Source organism: Pogoniulus pusillus, chromosome 28 (assembly GCF_015220805.1).
Source record: "Pogoniulus pusillus isolate bPogPus1 chromosome 28, bPogPus1.pri, whole genome shotgun sequence".
Lineage (NCBI taxonomy): Eukaryota > Metazoa > Chordata > Aves > Piciformes > Lybiidae > Pogoniulus > Pogoniulus pusillus.
This window is the reverse complement of record NC_087291.1, coordinates 2,929,589-2,945,448: the sequence shown is the minus strand read 5'-3', so window position 1 is coordinate 2,945,448 and position 15,860 is coordinate 2,929,589. Positions and strand designations below refer to the sequence as shown.

Below are 15,860 nucleotides of genomic sequence, written 5' to 3'. Positions count from 1 at the left end.
ACTGTTCAATGCCTGATAACCTCTTTTTCTGCAGTGCAGTATTTTACAGATGCTGGACATGTGTGGCTTGAAGAAATATCAAGTCAGTTCCAATAGTGCAAGATGTCTTAAACACTGAAATAATGCTGTGGGTGTGCCAGTGTGAGCCCAGCTGGGATATTTTGGTGAGAAGAATTAGATTCTAGGCTGTGAAAAGGAAACACTGGTGATGGCTGCTGCACTCATAGGCTTGCTGAGGTGGATAAGAACAAGAACACAAACATAGATAACAGAGTCGCTCTCTCTCTGGGACTGCATGAACTTCTCTCTAACTTAACCTGCTGTTTGTGTGACTAATCCTTCTGCTTCCTAACCCCCCTGGCTGACCCTCCAAACTACCTTAAGCATAAGGCAAAGTCTGGGGTAAGGTAGAGGGGTGGGAGGAAGGTGGAAGGGTGGTTGGGAGCCCCTCCTGGGGACTCAGGTTTCTGAGAGGTCCGTTGTGTTTCTTAATTGCCTTAATTGCTTTTTACCTTGTATATTGCTGTATCTATTGTAAATATCTGCTTGCATATTGTGTTAAGCTGTTGGGAATAGTAATATTAAATGTAGTGATTCTATAGAATTGTCTGACTATGGTACACTGGAACATAAGGCATGGACGTTTGCTGGAAGGTGTCCAGAGAAGGGCAGCAAGTCTGGTGAAGGGCTTGGAACACAAACCCTATGAGGAGAGGCTGAGGGGTGTGCAGCCTGCAGCAGAGGAGGCTCAGGGGGGACCTCACTGCTGTCTACAACTACCTGAAGAGAGGTCGTAGCCAGGTGGGGTTTGTCTCTTCTCCCAGACAACCAGCAATAGAACAAGGGGACACAGTCTCAAGTTGTGCTGAGGTAAGTATAGGCTGGATGTTAGGAGGAAGTTCTTGGCAGAGAGAGTGATTGGCATTGGAATGGGAGTCACCAACCCTGGGGGTATTGAAGAAAAGCCTGGATGAGGCACTTGGTGCCATGGTCTAATTTACTGGATAGGGCTGGGTGGTAGGTTGGACTGGATGATCTATGATTCTATGATTCTATGGACAGGCAAGAGTGCAGGAGCTCAGAAGCACTGAGATAAGATAAAACAGAAGGTTGGAATGACCTTGGAGAATGCTGTAGCAAATATAAACAAATGTAAGGCTGCAGCCTGTGGTTTTCACCTATCTCTGCTGACTTAGATTGCTTAGACACAAAGTATGTGTTGTGAAGATAATATGATGGGTGTCTATGCCAATTAGCATGCAATTTCTAACACAGGTACATGTAACCCATTGCAGTTCAATACAATTTGTAGCCTTCTGATAAAAGGTATAGAAACACATGTTTGGAATGCAATGAATGCACAAGCCCTACGAGGAGAGGCTTAGGGAGCTGGGGTTGTTTAGCCTGGAGAAGAGGAGGCTCAGGGGTGACCTTATTGCTGTCTACAACTACCTGAAGGGTGGTTGTGGCCAGGAGGAGGTTGCTCTCTTCTCTCAGGTGGCCAGCTCCAGAACAAGAGGACACAGCCTCAGGCTGCGCCAGGGGAAATTTCGGCTCGAGGTGAGGAGAAAGTTCTTCACTGAGAGAGTCATTGGGCACTGGAATGGGCTGCCTGGGGAGGTGGTGGAGTCGTCGTCCCTGGGGCAGTTCAAGGCAAGGTTGGATGTGGCACTTGGTGCCATGGTCTAGCCTTGGGCACTGTGGTAAAGGGTTGGACTTGATGATCTGTGAGGTCTCTTCCAACCTTGGTGATACTGTGATACTGTGATACTGTGAATGGATTGGCTTGCATCAAGCATCTCCCTGTCTCTTCTGATGCCTGTGGCATCATAGCCTCCCTGTCTCTTCTGATGCCTGTGGCATCATAGCCCATGGCATTAAGCTGTAAATACAAAGCTTCACTCAATTGCCAGATTGACTGAGCCTAGTCTGGGTGATATTCCAAAGTGTGTGTGGGGTTGGGCAACACCCAAACCAACAGTGGGAATTCATAAAGCTTCTTTCTCTGAAGCACCCAAAACTGGACAAAGCAGCACAAATCATATTGAACAGATAGCATTGGGAACTTTTAGATCTAGAAAGACTATGAGAATGTAGTGTTTTCTTTATCTAGATACGCTGTAGAGAAAAAGAGTAATTTGGTGATGCTCATCCATGTGTCATCACAGAACAAAGATCTTATGTGATTGCTTCTATTAAAAGACCTGGATGACCTTGCTGTTCTTTGGGGAACTGGGGATTTCTAATGAAGTTAGACAGCTTTTCATCTAAGCAAGGGACATGGCTCTCATTGCAAGATATCTGCCAAACTGGTAATATTTAGCATATAGAGAATCAGAGAATCATAGAATCAACCAGGTTGGAAGAGATCTTCAAGATCATCCAGGCCAATCTAGCACCCAGCTCTACCCAGTCAACTAGACCATGGCACCAAGTGCCTCATCCAGTCTTCTCTTGAGCACCTCCACGGATGGCGACTCCACCACCACTTCCCCCATTCCAATGCCAATCACTCTCTCTGGCAACAGCTTCCTCCTAACATCCAGCCTAGACCTGCCCCTGGCACAACTTGAGACTGTGTCCCCTTGTTCTGTTGCTGGTTTTCGGGGAGAAGAGCCCAACCCCACCTGGACACAGCCTCCCTTCAGGTAGTTGTAGACAGCAATGAGGTCTGCCCTGAGCCTCCTCTTCTCCAGGCTAAACATCCCAGCTCCCTCAGCCTCTCCTCTTAGGGTTTGTGTTCCAGGCCTCTCACCAGCTTCACCACCCTTCTCTGGACACCTTCCAGCACCCTGCACCTTCATTTCAAACCTTTCTGCAAGTACTAATTAACAGACATATCAATGTAAGAATAAAGCAGCCACCATTCCTTATGAGGAGAGCCTGAGGGAGCTGGGGCTTTTTAGCTTGGAGAGGAGGAGACTAAGAGGTGACCTCAGTCATGTTCATTATATATGTGAAGGGTGAGTGCCAGGAGGCTGCAGCCAGGCTCTGCTGAGTGATGCCCAATGACAGGACAAGGGGCAATGGGTGGAATCTGAGACACAGGAGGTTCCAAGTGAACCTCAGGAAGAGTTTTTTCCCTGTGAGGGTGACAGAGCACTGGAACAGGCTGCCCAGGGGGGTTGTGGAGTCTCCCTCTCTGGAGATATTCAAGAACTGTCTGGATGCATTCCAGTGTGATCTGCTCTGGGTGATCCTGCTCTGGCAGGAGGCTGGAGCAGATGGTCTTTCAAGGTCCTTCCAGCCCCTGACATTCTATGATTTTATGATTTGTGTTATTTCCAGTGAAGTAAACTAAGAAACAGGAACCAATTTGTAAAATTAATGGAGGGTAAAGAAAAAGTCTACAGCTCATCAAAGATATTTAAATTAAAAGTGAAATTAGCATTTTTGGGTTAATGTTGTGCCATTCTGCATTTTGAGTGACAGGAATTGTTTGGGGCTTTTTTGTTTGGTTTGTTTTGTTGGTTTTTTTTAATGAAAGATTAACTGGAGAGTCCTCTCCTCATTCCTCACCCAGCCTTCATTCCTCTGCAGATATTGGTTCATTCATTGATAACTCATTCTCTCCTTCTTTGTCTCTTTGCTAAGCTCTGGCCTGACCTGTGTATTGTGAGCAACTGAGAGTGAGGGAGCAGGAAAAGGACACACTGTCATTATCTTTCTGTGCAGCAACTGGAGTTCTCAGAAATCACCATGACATACATTGGTAGAGAACTGTGCACTACAGCAACAGTAATGTAATAGTTATTTTAACCCCCTGGGAAACAAGGAATTTCCTAATGGAGCAATAACCTTTTCAGAGAGGCTTTGGTGATTCCATATCCTACTTACCTCATCACATACTTTCTGCTCCTTTCAGTATAGCTTATATATATTGCAGATCTTGGTCTTCCTGGTGGATAGCTGAAAAACCCTATGGTATTATTTCCCTACTGGTGGAACTATTAGAATGATGAACTGCATTACACTACAGCATCTGGAAAAGCTCATACTCAGCTGAATCATACACGAATATACCACTCGTGGGGGCTGCCCCAACAAGGACACAATTTTTATTGCCAAGAAAAAAGCTTTAATGTAGCTAAAGACAACTGAGATTTCAGAGGAAAAAGCTCCATATTCTGCCTGCATTGGAGAAGGTAGCCAAGGCATAAGGATCTAATCTCTATGAGGCTAATGAATCAGAATCACAGAATCATAGAATTAACCAGGTTGGAAGAAACCTCCAAGATCATCCAGTCCAACCTAGCACCCAGCCCTAGCCAGTCAACCAGACCATGGCACTAAGTGCCTCATCCAGGCTTTGCTTGAATGCTTCCAGGGACAGTGACTCCACCACCTCCCTGGGCAGCCCATTCCAATGCCAATCACTCTCTCTGCCAGGAACTTCCTCCTCACATCCAGCCTAGACCTCCCTTGGCACAACTTGAGACTGTGTCCCCTTCTTCTGTTGCTGGTTGCCTGCCAGAAGAGCCCAACCCCACCTGGCTACAGCCTCCCTTCAGGTAGTTGTAGACAGCAATGAGCTCTGCCCTGAGCCTCCTCTTCTCCAGGCTGCACACCCCCAGCTCCCTCAGCATCTCTTTATAGGGCTGTGTTCCAGGTCCCTCAACAGCTTCGTTGGTGAGAGGATTACCCATCAGCATTCTCCCTTTGCCAAAACTATCCAGAAACCTTTACAAAGCAGCACATCTCCTAAAAGAGTGATGCAGTTATCTGGCAGAGATAAATGAGATAAATGTTAGATGTTTTACTGCCTCACCCACAATACAAGCCATTTCTTAACCAATGGCAGTATCCTAGAGGGTTCTTTAATTGCTTCCACTATTCCTCTCACATTAAATATTCTTCCATTTATAGTCTTGAAAAGCTCTACTCAGAAGACTTACAATAAATGTGAAATAAAAAGGTGATTAGCTTACCCCTAGAGGATGTGTTCCCTTTTGGAGTTTGTTGTAAGGGCTGTATTTAGGTTTAGGTGGCTTCCCAGCAGCTCTGTCTTTGTGCCTTCTACTGCTTATGTGCTGTTAAAATACAGTTGGGGGAGGAGGGGGAAGGGGACAGAAAAAAAAAAAAGAAGAAAGGAAGAGTTATATTTTCTTAATAGATCATTTAGGCTGCTGCTTTACACACAGATACTCCAGTACTGAAGGCTACTACTCTCCACAACAGCATTACTTTGGCTAATTAAATAACGAATGGGAAGAGGTCTGTTCCAATTTGAATGATTCTCTGTGCAGGGCATATTGGAAGTGTCATTTCCAACAGGGCACAATTCAATTCTGCTTCCACAGTAGTCAACTACTTTCTCACCTTTGTTGACCGAATCAGGCCAAACTCAGATGCCTTTAAAAAATTTATCTGTATAAAACACCCATAAAATTCAATCTAATACTGATGGGAAATGTTGGGAGTCTGCTAGACAGTAAAGCAGCTGGTATTTGAGGAGAAAAAATTTACAGAATTGTTTAAATGCCTGAGAAAACAGGAGATCCTTTCAAGATTTCAGCTTGAAAGATGGTTATACATTAAACTAAGTGCCAGTGTTAGAATCAGACTTTATCACACTATTAAATGCCAGGAAAGTTTCCCAGATTAGATTGCTCCTTTGGTTTTCATTCTGAAGTGAGTTCTTGCCAAAACTTCTGTATTTTTCTTCTGTTCTTTCAAGCAGAAGGTAAATATAATTATTGTCCATTACTGAACATTCATTCTTTCAAAGTTCCTTCACAGGTGCTTAGTTCCAAAAGGCCTAGAGAATTTACCTAAGTGTTTTTCAGAGCAAATGCTTTGTTTGTCTGGGGAAGAAGAAGGACTGAGCATAACATTGTAACTGAAATTTAGAGGTCAGGCTTCTCAGTTACAGAGCAACACTAATAAAAATACACTACAGATCCTCTCCAGCCCACATTTCTAAGCAGGAAATTGAATGTTCTATTAAAGCGCTGCCTACATCCACCTCCGCGTCTTTGTCAAGGCAAATGCCGTGTGGAACACTGAATGGCAGAGGGTATTAGCCCAGGACAATCATACCAGCCTAAAGATAGTTGTAAGAGGTTGCAGCTTCCAGCTGCCATACCTCTTTAAAAACATATTATGTGCAAGGGAGAATCATATTCTCATTCAGTGCTGGGCCCCATCCTCTTTAACATCTTCACAGATGATGTGGATGAGGGCATGGAGTCAGTCATCAGCAAGTGTGCAGATGACACTAAGCTGGGGGCAGATGTGGCTGGGTTGGAGGGCAGAAGGGCTCTGCAGCAGGACCTTGACTGCCTGGACAGATGGGCAGAGTCCAAGGGGATGGGGTTCAATAGCTCCAAGTGCAGGGTGCTGCACTTTGGCCACAACAACCCCATGCAGAGATACAAGCTGGGGTCGGAGTGGCTGGAGAGCAGCCAGACAGAGAGGGATCTGGGGGTGCTGATTGATACCCACCTGAACATGAGCCAGCAGTGTGCCCAGGTGGCCAAGAGAGCCAGTGGCATCCTGGCCGGCATCAGGAATGGTGTGGCCAGCAGGAGCAGGGAGGTCATTCTGCCCCTGTACTCTGCACTGGTTAGACCTCACCTTGAGTCCTGTGTTCAGTTCTGGGCCCCCCAGTTTAGGAGGGACATTGAGATGCTTGAGCATGTCCAGAGAAGGGCGACGAGGCTGGGGAGAGGCCTTGAGCACAGCCCTACGAGGAGAGGCTGAGGGAGCTGGGATTGGTTAGCCTGGAGAAGAGGAGGCTCAGGGGAGACCTTATTGCTGTCTGCAACTACCTGAGGAGTGGTTGTGGCCAGGAGGAGGTTGCTCTCTTCTCTCAGGTGGCCAGCACCAGAACAAGAGGACACAGCCTCAGGCTGCACCAGGGAAGATTTAGGCTGGAGGTGAGGAGAAGGTTCTTCCCTGAGAGAGTCATTGGACACTGGAATGGGCTGCCCGGGGAGGTGGTGGAGTCGCCGTCCCTGGAGCTGTTCAAGGCAGGACTGGACGTGGCACTTGGTGCCATGGTCTAGGCTTGAGCTCTGTGGTAAAGGGTTGGACTTGATGATCTGTGAGGTCTCTTCCAACCCTGATGATACTGTGACACTGTGCTATCCAACCCCAAACATGCAGCATGACAGCCAAATCTAAAGGGCAAAATCTGTAAGCTCCGTTTGGATGTGAACTGTTAGACTGACACATGCTGACTCTGTTGGTGATTTATCACTGCAAAAGCAAAGAACAGCCATGGGTTCACACTCTGCAAGCCAGCTGAGTACCTGTTTCAGTTGTGTCTCTGAGTTTACGTGCACATCACATATTTCACAGTGAAATGTTTTGTTCTGCAGGCCTGTGTTTCCTTTATTCACAGGTCCTTTGCCTTTTACGCCTGCCCGGGGAAAGGCTTTTATGGTTCCACTTCCATTCCGAGCTTCCAGCATAGTTTTGTGCTTAGTCCCTGGAGACATTAGAAATGGGAAACAAAGAACAACTTTGGCAATTTGATTGAGTTTGTTCTTTTCTTTTCTTTTTTTTTTTTTCTTAACAAGAAAATCACATGAAGCTCAGCTTGGTTGCATATGCTGTCCTTGGAACATGCTCATGTTTGTATCAGATTCATAGCACTGTAAGAGTATTTCAGATCTGATATTTAATTATTAAATTAGATATCTGTAGGTAACCCACTTTAGCAAAAAAACCCCACAGCAGTAAGTAGTGGCACAGTCAGGTGTCCTGATGTGAAGTTAAACGGGTGTGACTTTTCTCATTAATTCCTGCTGCTAATAAAACCTTGGTTGTAGTTGCAAAGGAGGAGTAATTTAGCTATTACAGATGTAGTTGGCTTTGATTTGTAGCTGCCCTGAATGAATTGATAAACAGCATGTGTTAGGTAGCTAACACATAAATTCATAATTAACTAATTAGTCTCCAAATCAAAAAAGGGCAGAGGTTCCTGGCAGCAAACTATGGAACCTTAATGGCCTGGACAGGACCCAAAATACATGAGAAACATACATGTGGGGAAAAAATGCCATTTTTAAAACTATAATTAAGACTGGGTAGAATACAATAGTGATCTTATTACTGTCTACAACTACCTGAAGGGGCATTGTAGCCAGGTGGGGGGTGGCCTCTTCTCCCAGGCAACCAGCAATAGAACAAGGGGACACAATCTCAAGTTGTGCCAGGGTAGGTATAGGCTGGATATTAGGAAGAAGTTCTTCACAGAGAGAGTGATTGGCATTGGAATGGGCTGCCCAGGGAGGTGGTGGAGGCACCGTCGCTGGGGGTCTTCAAGAAAAGCCTGGATGAGGCACTTAGTGCCATGGTCTAGTTGACTGGATAGGGCTGGGTGCTAGGTTGGACTAGATGATCTTGGAGGTCTCTTCCAACCTGGTTGATTCTATGATTCTATGATTCTGTTGGTCTACCCTTGTTCAGACCAAACTTTTTACACTGCTGACTTCCATGAAGGTAATCTGTGGTGATAATGAACTGCTACTCTGTACAAGTTTAGAGTTCTCCTTACTGTGTGCATTCACATACACGCTGTTACAAGCACGTGAGCACACACAGTTTATGAGCATAGAAAGCACAAACTTGGAAGGCCATGTTTAAATACTCAGAATAATTCTTTTCCCCTGTCCTCTTGATGAGAGAAATGGTTAGAGTCTAATCCTCACATGAAGATTAAATGGGTACAGCTTTATGAACTTGGATTGTCGTCAGCTGAAGACCTGGCATACAGCACAGGGTTCCAAAATGGTTAGGCATTGTTTCTCATGAATACTAACAAATTCTGATTTCCTTCTTAAATTAGACATGTCAAAGTTATTTCTTTTATTTTTATTACACCATAAACCCATTCTTTTTCTGCAGATGTATTAGTGTTGTCTCTTATGTTTCAAAGTTAATGCTCTGTGTGCAAGTCTGAGCCTAGCTGGGAAATTTTAGGGAGATGAATTAGATTCTAGGCTATGAAAAGGAGAAAATGATGATGCCTGCTGCACTCATAGGCTTGCTGAGGTGGATAAAAACAAGAACACAAAACACAGATAACAGAGCTGCTCTCTGGCTCTGGCTGCCTGTCCTGCTCTCCCTAACCTGCTGTCTGTGTAACTAATCCTTCTGCTTCTAACCCCCCTTGCTAATCCCCCAACCTTGCCTTTCACATAAGGCAAACTCTGGGATAAGGTAGAGGGGTGAAAGGGAGGTGGAAGGGTGGTTGGGGGCCCCTTCTGGGGACTCTGGTTTCTGAGAGGGCTGTTGTGTTTCTGTACTACTTTTTTAACTTGCATATTTCGGTATCTAGTTGTATATATTGAAAATACCTGCCTGTATCTTGTGCTAAGCTGTGAATATAAAGTTTCATTCTAATCTCCATCTTGGCTGAGTCTATTCTGGGTGATTTTCTTAAGGGGAGGGGGTGGGGGGCAGGTAACACCCAAACCATCACACTCTATCTGTTGCTTAATTCTGTTGGCTGTACTGACAAGTGACCCCTGACATCCAAAACCAAGCAGTTTTTCTGTACAATGGTTATAGATATCCATTGTCATCCTAATAAATCCCATGGTCTTTTAATCCCGTTCACCATAAAGCAAATCAATAAGGTGCTTAAAATAGTGACTGTGAGTGATGTCTCTCTACTACTGGAACTTAACTTACTAGCTCTAGTAACAAGAAAAGATTTAAAAATTAAGAAGGATAGAGGTAAGCAGTTACCCATCCAACTCTCATGCAGCAGTTGCTCTCAGTAGATGAAAACAAAGGAAAACCATCCATAATTTCAACAAGTTACTAACAGATCTAAGAACACTAACTCAGTGCTGAACTTAGGGACTGATGATCCCTCTTTCAACATTAATTTGTTAGATTTCAAACAAAACTAATGGCATTCCTACTCAGTTTGCTCGCTGGCACAACCAAAACCATGCAAACTGAACACCAAAGGTTTTGAAACATGATCTGCCATTTAGCTCTGTAAGTTTTGGGAGCTGCAAAAGCAAAGAATGAAAGAAAATCAGTAATTTGCATGCAAAAAGATTCCCTTTTATGGAAGCCTCTTTGCCTGACATTTTTATTCTTAAATAGTTAATGAATTCCATGTAATTGCCAGTTTTCTGCCACCTCTTTGTCCCCTGCTGCAAGAGATCTAATCTGTTCAGGGGAAGATAATTGCAGAGCTCTTGAGACAGAAGGAAGAAATCAAGCACTGCTCCATCTCACCGCTGTTGTGCGCCTCCAGCTGCGAGGCAGAGTTGACAGCAACTTTGCATAGTGAACAGTACAGCAGTCTTTTTGCTTTTTCCTCCTCAGTCTCAACAGAAGGACATGTGGTGCTGCTAGTGGCTGTTGTGGGGATTTTCTCCACTTTAGAGGTGATCTCAGTTGTCATAACGCTGCTCTTCCGGATTTCCACGGTTGTCGTCGTCGATATTGCTGGTGTTCCTGTGGTGCCATCTGTGCGCAAAGAGAGCAGAGAGGAGACAAAAAAGAAGAAGAAAATGACCTTTGTGACCCTTGGAATTTGCTTGTTTTCATCTTAATGCTGTAGCCAGAGAGGCAGGTCATGCTGGTGATGGTTTGACTAATAGCAGTGAACTAAATCTGACCTTATTCTGTGTATTTAGTGTGGTTACAGAAGACAATACTCCCATGTACCGAACAGCCACATATTCTGTCTCCTGCATGCTGCTAACAAGCAGGAAATACAGCAGTAACAAGCTGAAAAGACAGCTCACGAGGACTGTACTCTGCAACCAAAAGATAATCCACTAAAAGAGGACATGTAGAGGAGCATTACAGTAGGCAAGTAAAACATACATGCAGCAGATTCATAAACCACCTGTCATAGTAGGCCTGATAGGCCAAAATAGGCTTATCCATGTCCTGGCTGCCCAGGCATGTTTTTCTGCTCTCCCTCCTTCTGTTTTGGGGAGAAGCAATCATGGGAAGGAGGACAAAGAACCTGGAGCCACTGAGTCTAAGGACTCTGGCCTGCCCAGATTTGTTTTGCTCCTGTGGTAAACAAGCTACACACACTTAGCTTGTGCCTGCCTTGTGCAAGGCCTATGCTTTTCCCAAATTTGGGTAAAGCAAGCCTATGGCTTCTCCTAATATGGTCAAGCTTGGCTAACTGCCATTCTGATTGGCTATCCTGTGTCCAAAGGCCCATTAGTCTTGGACTGCATTGATAAAAGAGCTGAGCAGGTAACACAGTGTGCTCTGCTGTTGTATTCATGCCTGCTATTGCCTGCTGCCATTGCTTAGTGCCTCAGTGAATCCTGAATCACCTGGAATCTGCCTGCCTCGAGTTTACCAGGAACAGGCTCCAAATGCCTCCATGCGATCAGCCTGCACAGCCAACGTGACATCGTGCTGAGACTGCACATCGCAGGACATCCTGCCTACACCTGAGAGTCTCCTGCCATGATGGGAAGTCCTGGAGACACACAGATCATCTGGAGAAATCAGGACCAGGTCAGAGATTGTCTGCCTCCTTTCCCAGCACTCTGTGAAGCCTGGGAAGAATCGGAAGCCTCAGCAGCTGACAAATAACAGAATACCCTGAAAGCATTTGGGTACTGTTTGAAACTGTAGCCAGCTCCACGAGTCAGGAGATAATATTTTGTGAGTAAATATTTAAAGCCTCTTGTAATTCACCATTGCCTTCTGCCATAAGCAGAAAGGAGCTCCTTGAGCCCACCTAGTGGATCAGTGGTATTTGGCCATAAGAACCTTCTCTTCCAGTTCAATTAATGTTTAAATATGTTTGCAAGTTATTTCTAGATCTAGTTATTTTCCGTATAAATGTTCCATGACTGTGCAAAGAACACATTATTATTATTATTGAAATAATAATATGTTCAGTTCTGGGCCCCTCAGTTTAGAAGGGACATTGAGATGCTTGAGTGTGTCCAGAGAAGGGCGACGAGGCTGGGGAGAGGCCTTGAGCACAGCCCTACGAGGAGAGGCTGAGGGAGCTGGGATTGGTTAGCCTGGGGAAGAGGAGGCTCAGGGGTGACCTTATTGCTGTCTGCAACTACCTGAGGGGTGGTTGTGGCCAGGAGGAGGTTGCTCTCTTCTCTCAGGTGGCCAGCACCAGAACGAGAGGACACAGCCTCAGGCTGTGCCAGGGGAAATTTAGGCTGGAGGTGAGGAGAAAGTTCTTCACTGAGAGAGTCATTGGACACTGGAATGGGCTGCCCGGGGAGGTGGTGGAGTCGCCGTCCCTGGAGCTGTTCAAGGCAAGATTGGACGTGGCACTTGGTGCCATGGTCTGGCCTTGAGCTCTGTGGTAAAGGGTTGGACTTGATGATCTGTGAGGTCTCTTCCAACCTTGGTGATACTGTGACACTGTGATACTGTGAAATTAGTGGCTGGGGGTGGTGAGAGCTCTGAATGTCAAAATGAATAAACAATATTAATTTTGGAAAACATACTCTCACATTAATTAATTATCCCTCCATAACACCACCTTGTTGCCATATGCTGATTGAGTAACCAAACTGATTTTTCCCATTCTATAGTACTAACACTAAAATGCAAACATTTGCATGTTCTTAATATCTGAGAAAACAAAATGCTAAATTGATACTTGCCTTGATATTAACCAAAACTTATGTTAAAAGAATGAGGTCATTATTAAGACATAATATACATTTATCCATATGTAATTGCTATCCATTTCTGCATACTAGCAACAGCAATTAAATCCACAGCAGTCTATATCTGAGACCTACACAAATACCAGTAAGATTTCCATTCTGCTTATCAGTAGTATGTTTGGAAAACCTGCAAGCATATTATGAATCTAAATCCATTTGGAAATCTGTCTGCACCCTGAGCTTGCATCTAAGGACTTGTCTGATCCTGAAGCTTTCAAATCCGAGAGAGAGAAAAATACATTATGATATTTTGGTTTGAATTACACAAGACATTAAGATATGTATTATTTGGCAGTTAGGTACTTAGCAGGGTAAAGAACAGTAAGATCTTGTACTAAGAGTGGAAAAGATGGTAAGCAAGGAACAGGAGAAGGAGAGAAGGGTCAAGAGCTATTCCGTCTTTGCAATGTTGTATTTTGTCTTATTAAGCTTGCTGAGCAGTAGCTTCCAGTTCTGGGCCTCTCAATTCAAGAGAGATGTTGAGGTGCTGGAACATGTCCAGAGAAGGGCAACAAGGCTGGTGAAGCGCCTGGAACATAAACCCTCTGGGGAGAGGCTGAGGGAGCTGGGGGTGTGTAGCCTGCAGAAGAGGAGGCTCATTGCTGTCTACAACCACCTGAAGGGAGGTTGCAGCCAGGTGGGGTTGGGCTCTTCTGCCAGGCATGCAGCAACAGAACAAGTGGACACAGTCTCAAGTTGTGCCAGGGCAGGTCTAGGCTGGATGTTAGGAGGAAGTTCTTGCCAGAGAGAGTGATTGGCATTGGAATGGGCTGCCCAGGGAGGTGGTGGAGGCACCATACCTGGAGGCGTTCAAGAGAAGACTGGCTGAGGCACTTAGTGCCATGGTCTGTTTTATTGTCTAGGGCTGGGTGCTAGGTTGTACTGGATGATCTTGAAGGTCTCTTCCAACCTGGTTGATTCTATGATTCCCCTGTAAGAAATCCTAGTTACTTTACTGAGATGTCCCTGGAACTGGGTACTTTCCAACGTAGGAAGCTCATTCTGATTTCATACACCACTTGGTATTAGTAGTGCTGCACCTGTCCCATGCTTTATTAATTGCAATCTATTAGAATAGGCAAAAGAACAATTCTTCAGCTTAAAGATCTTAGGAAGTGCTGTGATGCAGGAGGGAAACTAATTGATATGGCAGAGGTGTATTTCAGACTAGCACTGCTCAAAAAATTCATGAATGAAGAACATGCCTAACAACTTCCTATGCAATAGCTCATTGGGAGCAAGCAGAAACACACCGAGAGACATGATTCAGGAAAAAAACTAATGCATTGAAGAAAGTCTAGAAAATTAGATGCTTTTAGGTGAAGACATTTGCAGGAGTCCACACTCAGTAGGATTAATCTAATCTATTCAAACAAGATGAAGAACACCACCCCTGGTATTGCTTTTTGGGGGATTACTTTGTTTGTTTAATCTTGGGTTGCTTTCTTTGTTTGCCTTTTGTTTGGTTTGTGTGGTTCTTTCCCCTCAGAAAAAAGCTTCCAATAGAAGAAAAAAAGATGCACACTGGACACTTGCATCATCATGATAAAAAGCAGGTTCCCACCACACTGAAAGTGTAAAGTGACAGATTTATGAGTTGTTTTTTCATCCTTTTATCAGCACTGGAGGGCCTGTGTCTAAGCCTGGAGATTGCAATGTCAAAAATGAACAATTACTTACTTGGTTGTTAGAAGTAAGAATCATAGCATCATAGAATCCACCAGGTTGGAAGAGACCTCCAAGCTCATCCAGTCCAACCCAGCACCCAGTCCTAGATAATCAACTAGACCATGGCACCAAATGCCTCACCCAGTCTTTTCTTGAACACCTCCAGGCTTGGCACCTCCACCACCTCCCTGGGCAGCCCATTCCAAAGCCAATTTCTCTCTCTGTGAAGAACTTCCTTCTAATATCAAGCCAGGTTGGACTGGATGATTTTGGAGGTCTCTTCCAACCTGGTTGAATCTATGTCTCTATGATTCTGCAAGTGCCTCATCCAATCTTGTCTTAAACACCTCCAGGGATGGTGAGGGCAGTTTGCCATGATAATATTCTACATATTGCTGAGCATTGAAGTATAGAGCAAAAATAATGTTCCACTCAAGGTCTAATGAAGATTTGGTGCTGGTGCTGTTTTGTGTTGGGGTTTTTTTGTGTTTCATTTTGGTTGGTTTTTTTTTTTTTGTGAGTGTGAGTTTTGGTAGTGGTAATATCATGAAGGTATTTCAGATGCAATGAAGCTGGTGAGGGGACTGGAGCATATGCCTGTGAGGAGAGGCTGAGGGAGCTGGAGGTGTGCAGCCTGCAGAAGAGGAGGCTCAGGGAAGACCTCATTGCTGTCTATAGCTACCTGAAGGGAGGCTGTAGCCAGGTGGGGTTGGGCTCTTCTGCCAGGCAACCAGCAACAGAACAAGAGGACACAGTCTCAAGCTGTGCCAAGGCAGGATGTTAGGAGGAAGTTGTTGGCAGAGAGAGTGATTGGCATTGGAATGGGCTGCCCAGGGAGGTGGTGGAGTTGCTGTCCCTGGAGGTCTTCAAGCAAAGCCTGGCTGGGGCACTTAGTGCCATGGTGTAGTTGATTGGCTGGGGCTGGGTTTTAGGTTGGACTGGATGAGCTTGGAGGTCTCTTCCAACCTGGTTAATTCTATGATTCTATGTAAATGAACACCAAAAAGGCATAACAGCATCTGAATTGAGTCTTTGAAGACTGAATCAGCATTTCTTAACTTTATGAGAGTGCTGTAAGAACTATTTCAGTAGTAAATAATCTAAAACTGATGTGGAAATTCATCCACAGCCAAATTGAAGGCTTGTTTCTGGCAATGCAGTCTTGCAGCACTGTGCTATTTTCATACCAGTGTGGCCTGTAGCAAATAGTCATTATTGTAACTGTCACTGCTTGGATTTGCCATAGAAGATGACTGCTAATATTGTACAGTACTGGGATCCAGCCGCAAAAGAAAAGGGAACACTTCAGGATTCACAATCATCCAGTTGTGCTTCTGGTCTTAATATTGCAACAGAATAAAAATTAAAAATACAGAGAAAAATAATTAAAATCTAATATTGGTAACTGACAAAGTCACAGATTTATTGTAACAGAAAACAAAGACAGATGAAAACTACTGGGTGTCTCTTTGGGGCTACTACAGATCAGTATCACAGTATCACCAAGGTTGGAAGAGACCTCACAGATCATCAAGTCCAGCCCTTTAC

General features: G+C 44.7%; 1 protein-coding gene across 3 annotated transcripts in view; it reads right to left on the bottom strand.

Annotated features, from left to right (window-relative positions):
• ZNF385D (zinc finger protein 385D) overlaps window positions 1-15,860 on the bottom strand; it is a 595,307-nt gene that overhangs the window by 3,652 nt on the left and 575,795 nt on the right. For all 3 annotated transcript variants that reach the window (XM_064166852.1, XM_064166853.1, XM_064166854.1), the window contains 3 exons: window positions 10,204-10,437; window positions 7,254-7,432; window positions 4,929-5,030 (listed from right to left, as the gene is read on the bottom strand). In XM_064166852.1, coding sequence (XP_064022922.1) covers window positions 4,929-5,030; window positions 7,254-7,432; window positions 10,204-10,437 — 515 coding nt within the window. The remainder of the gene's footprint in view (window positions 1-4,928; window positions 5,031-7,253; window positions 7,433-10,203; window positions 10,438-15,860) is intronic.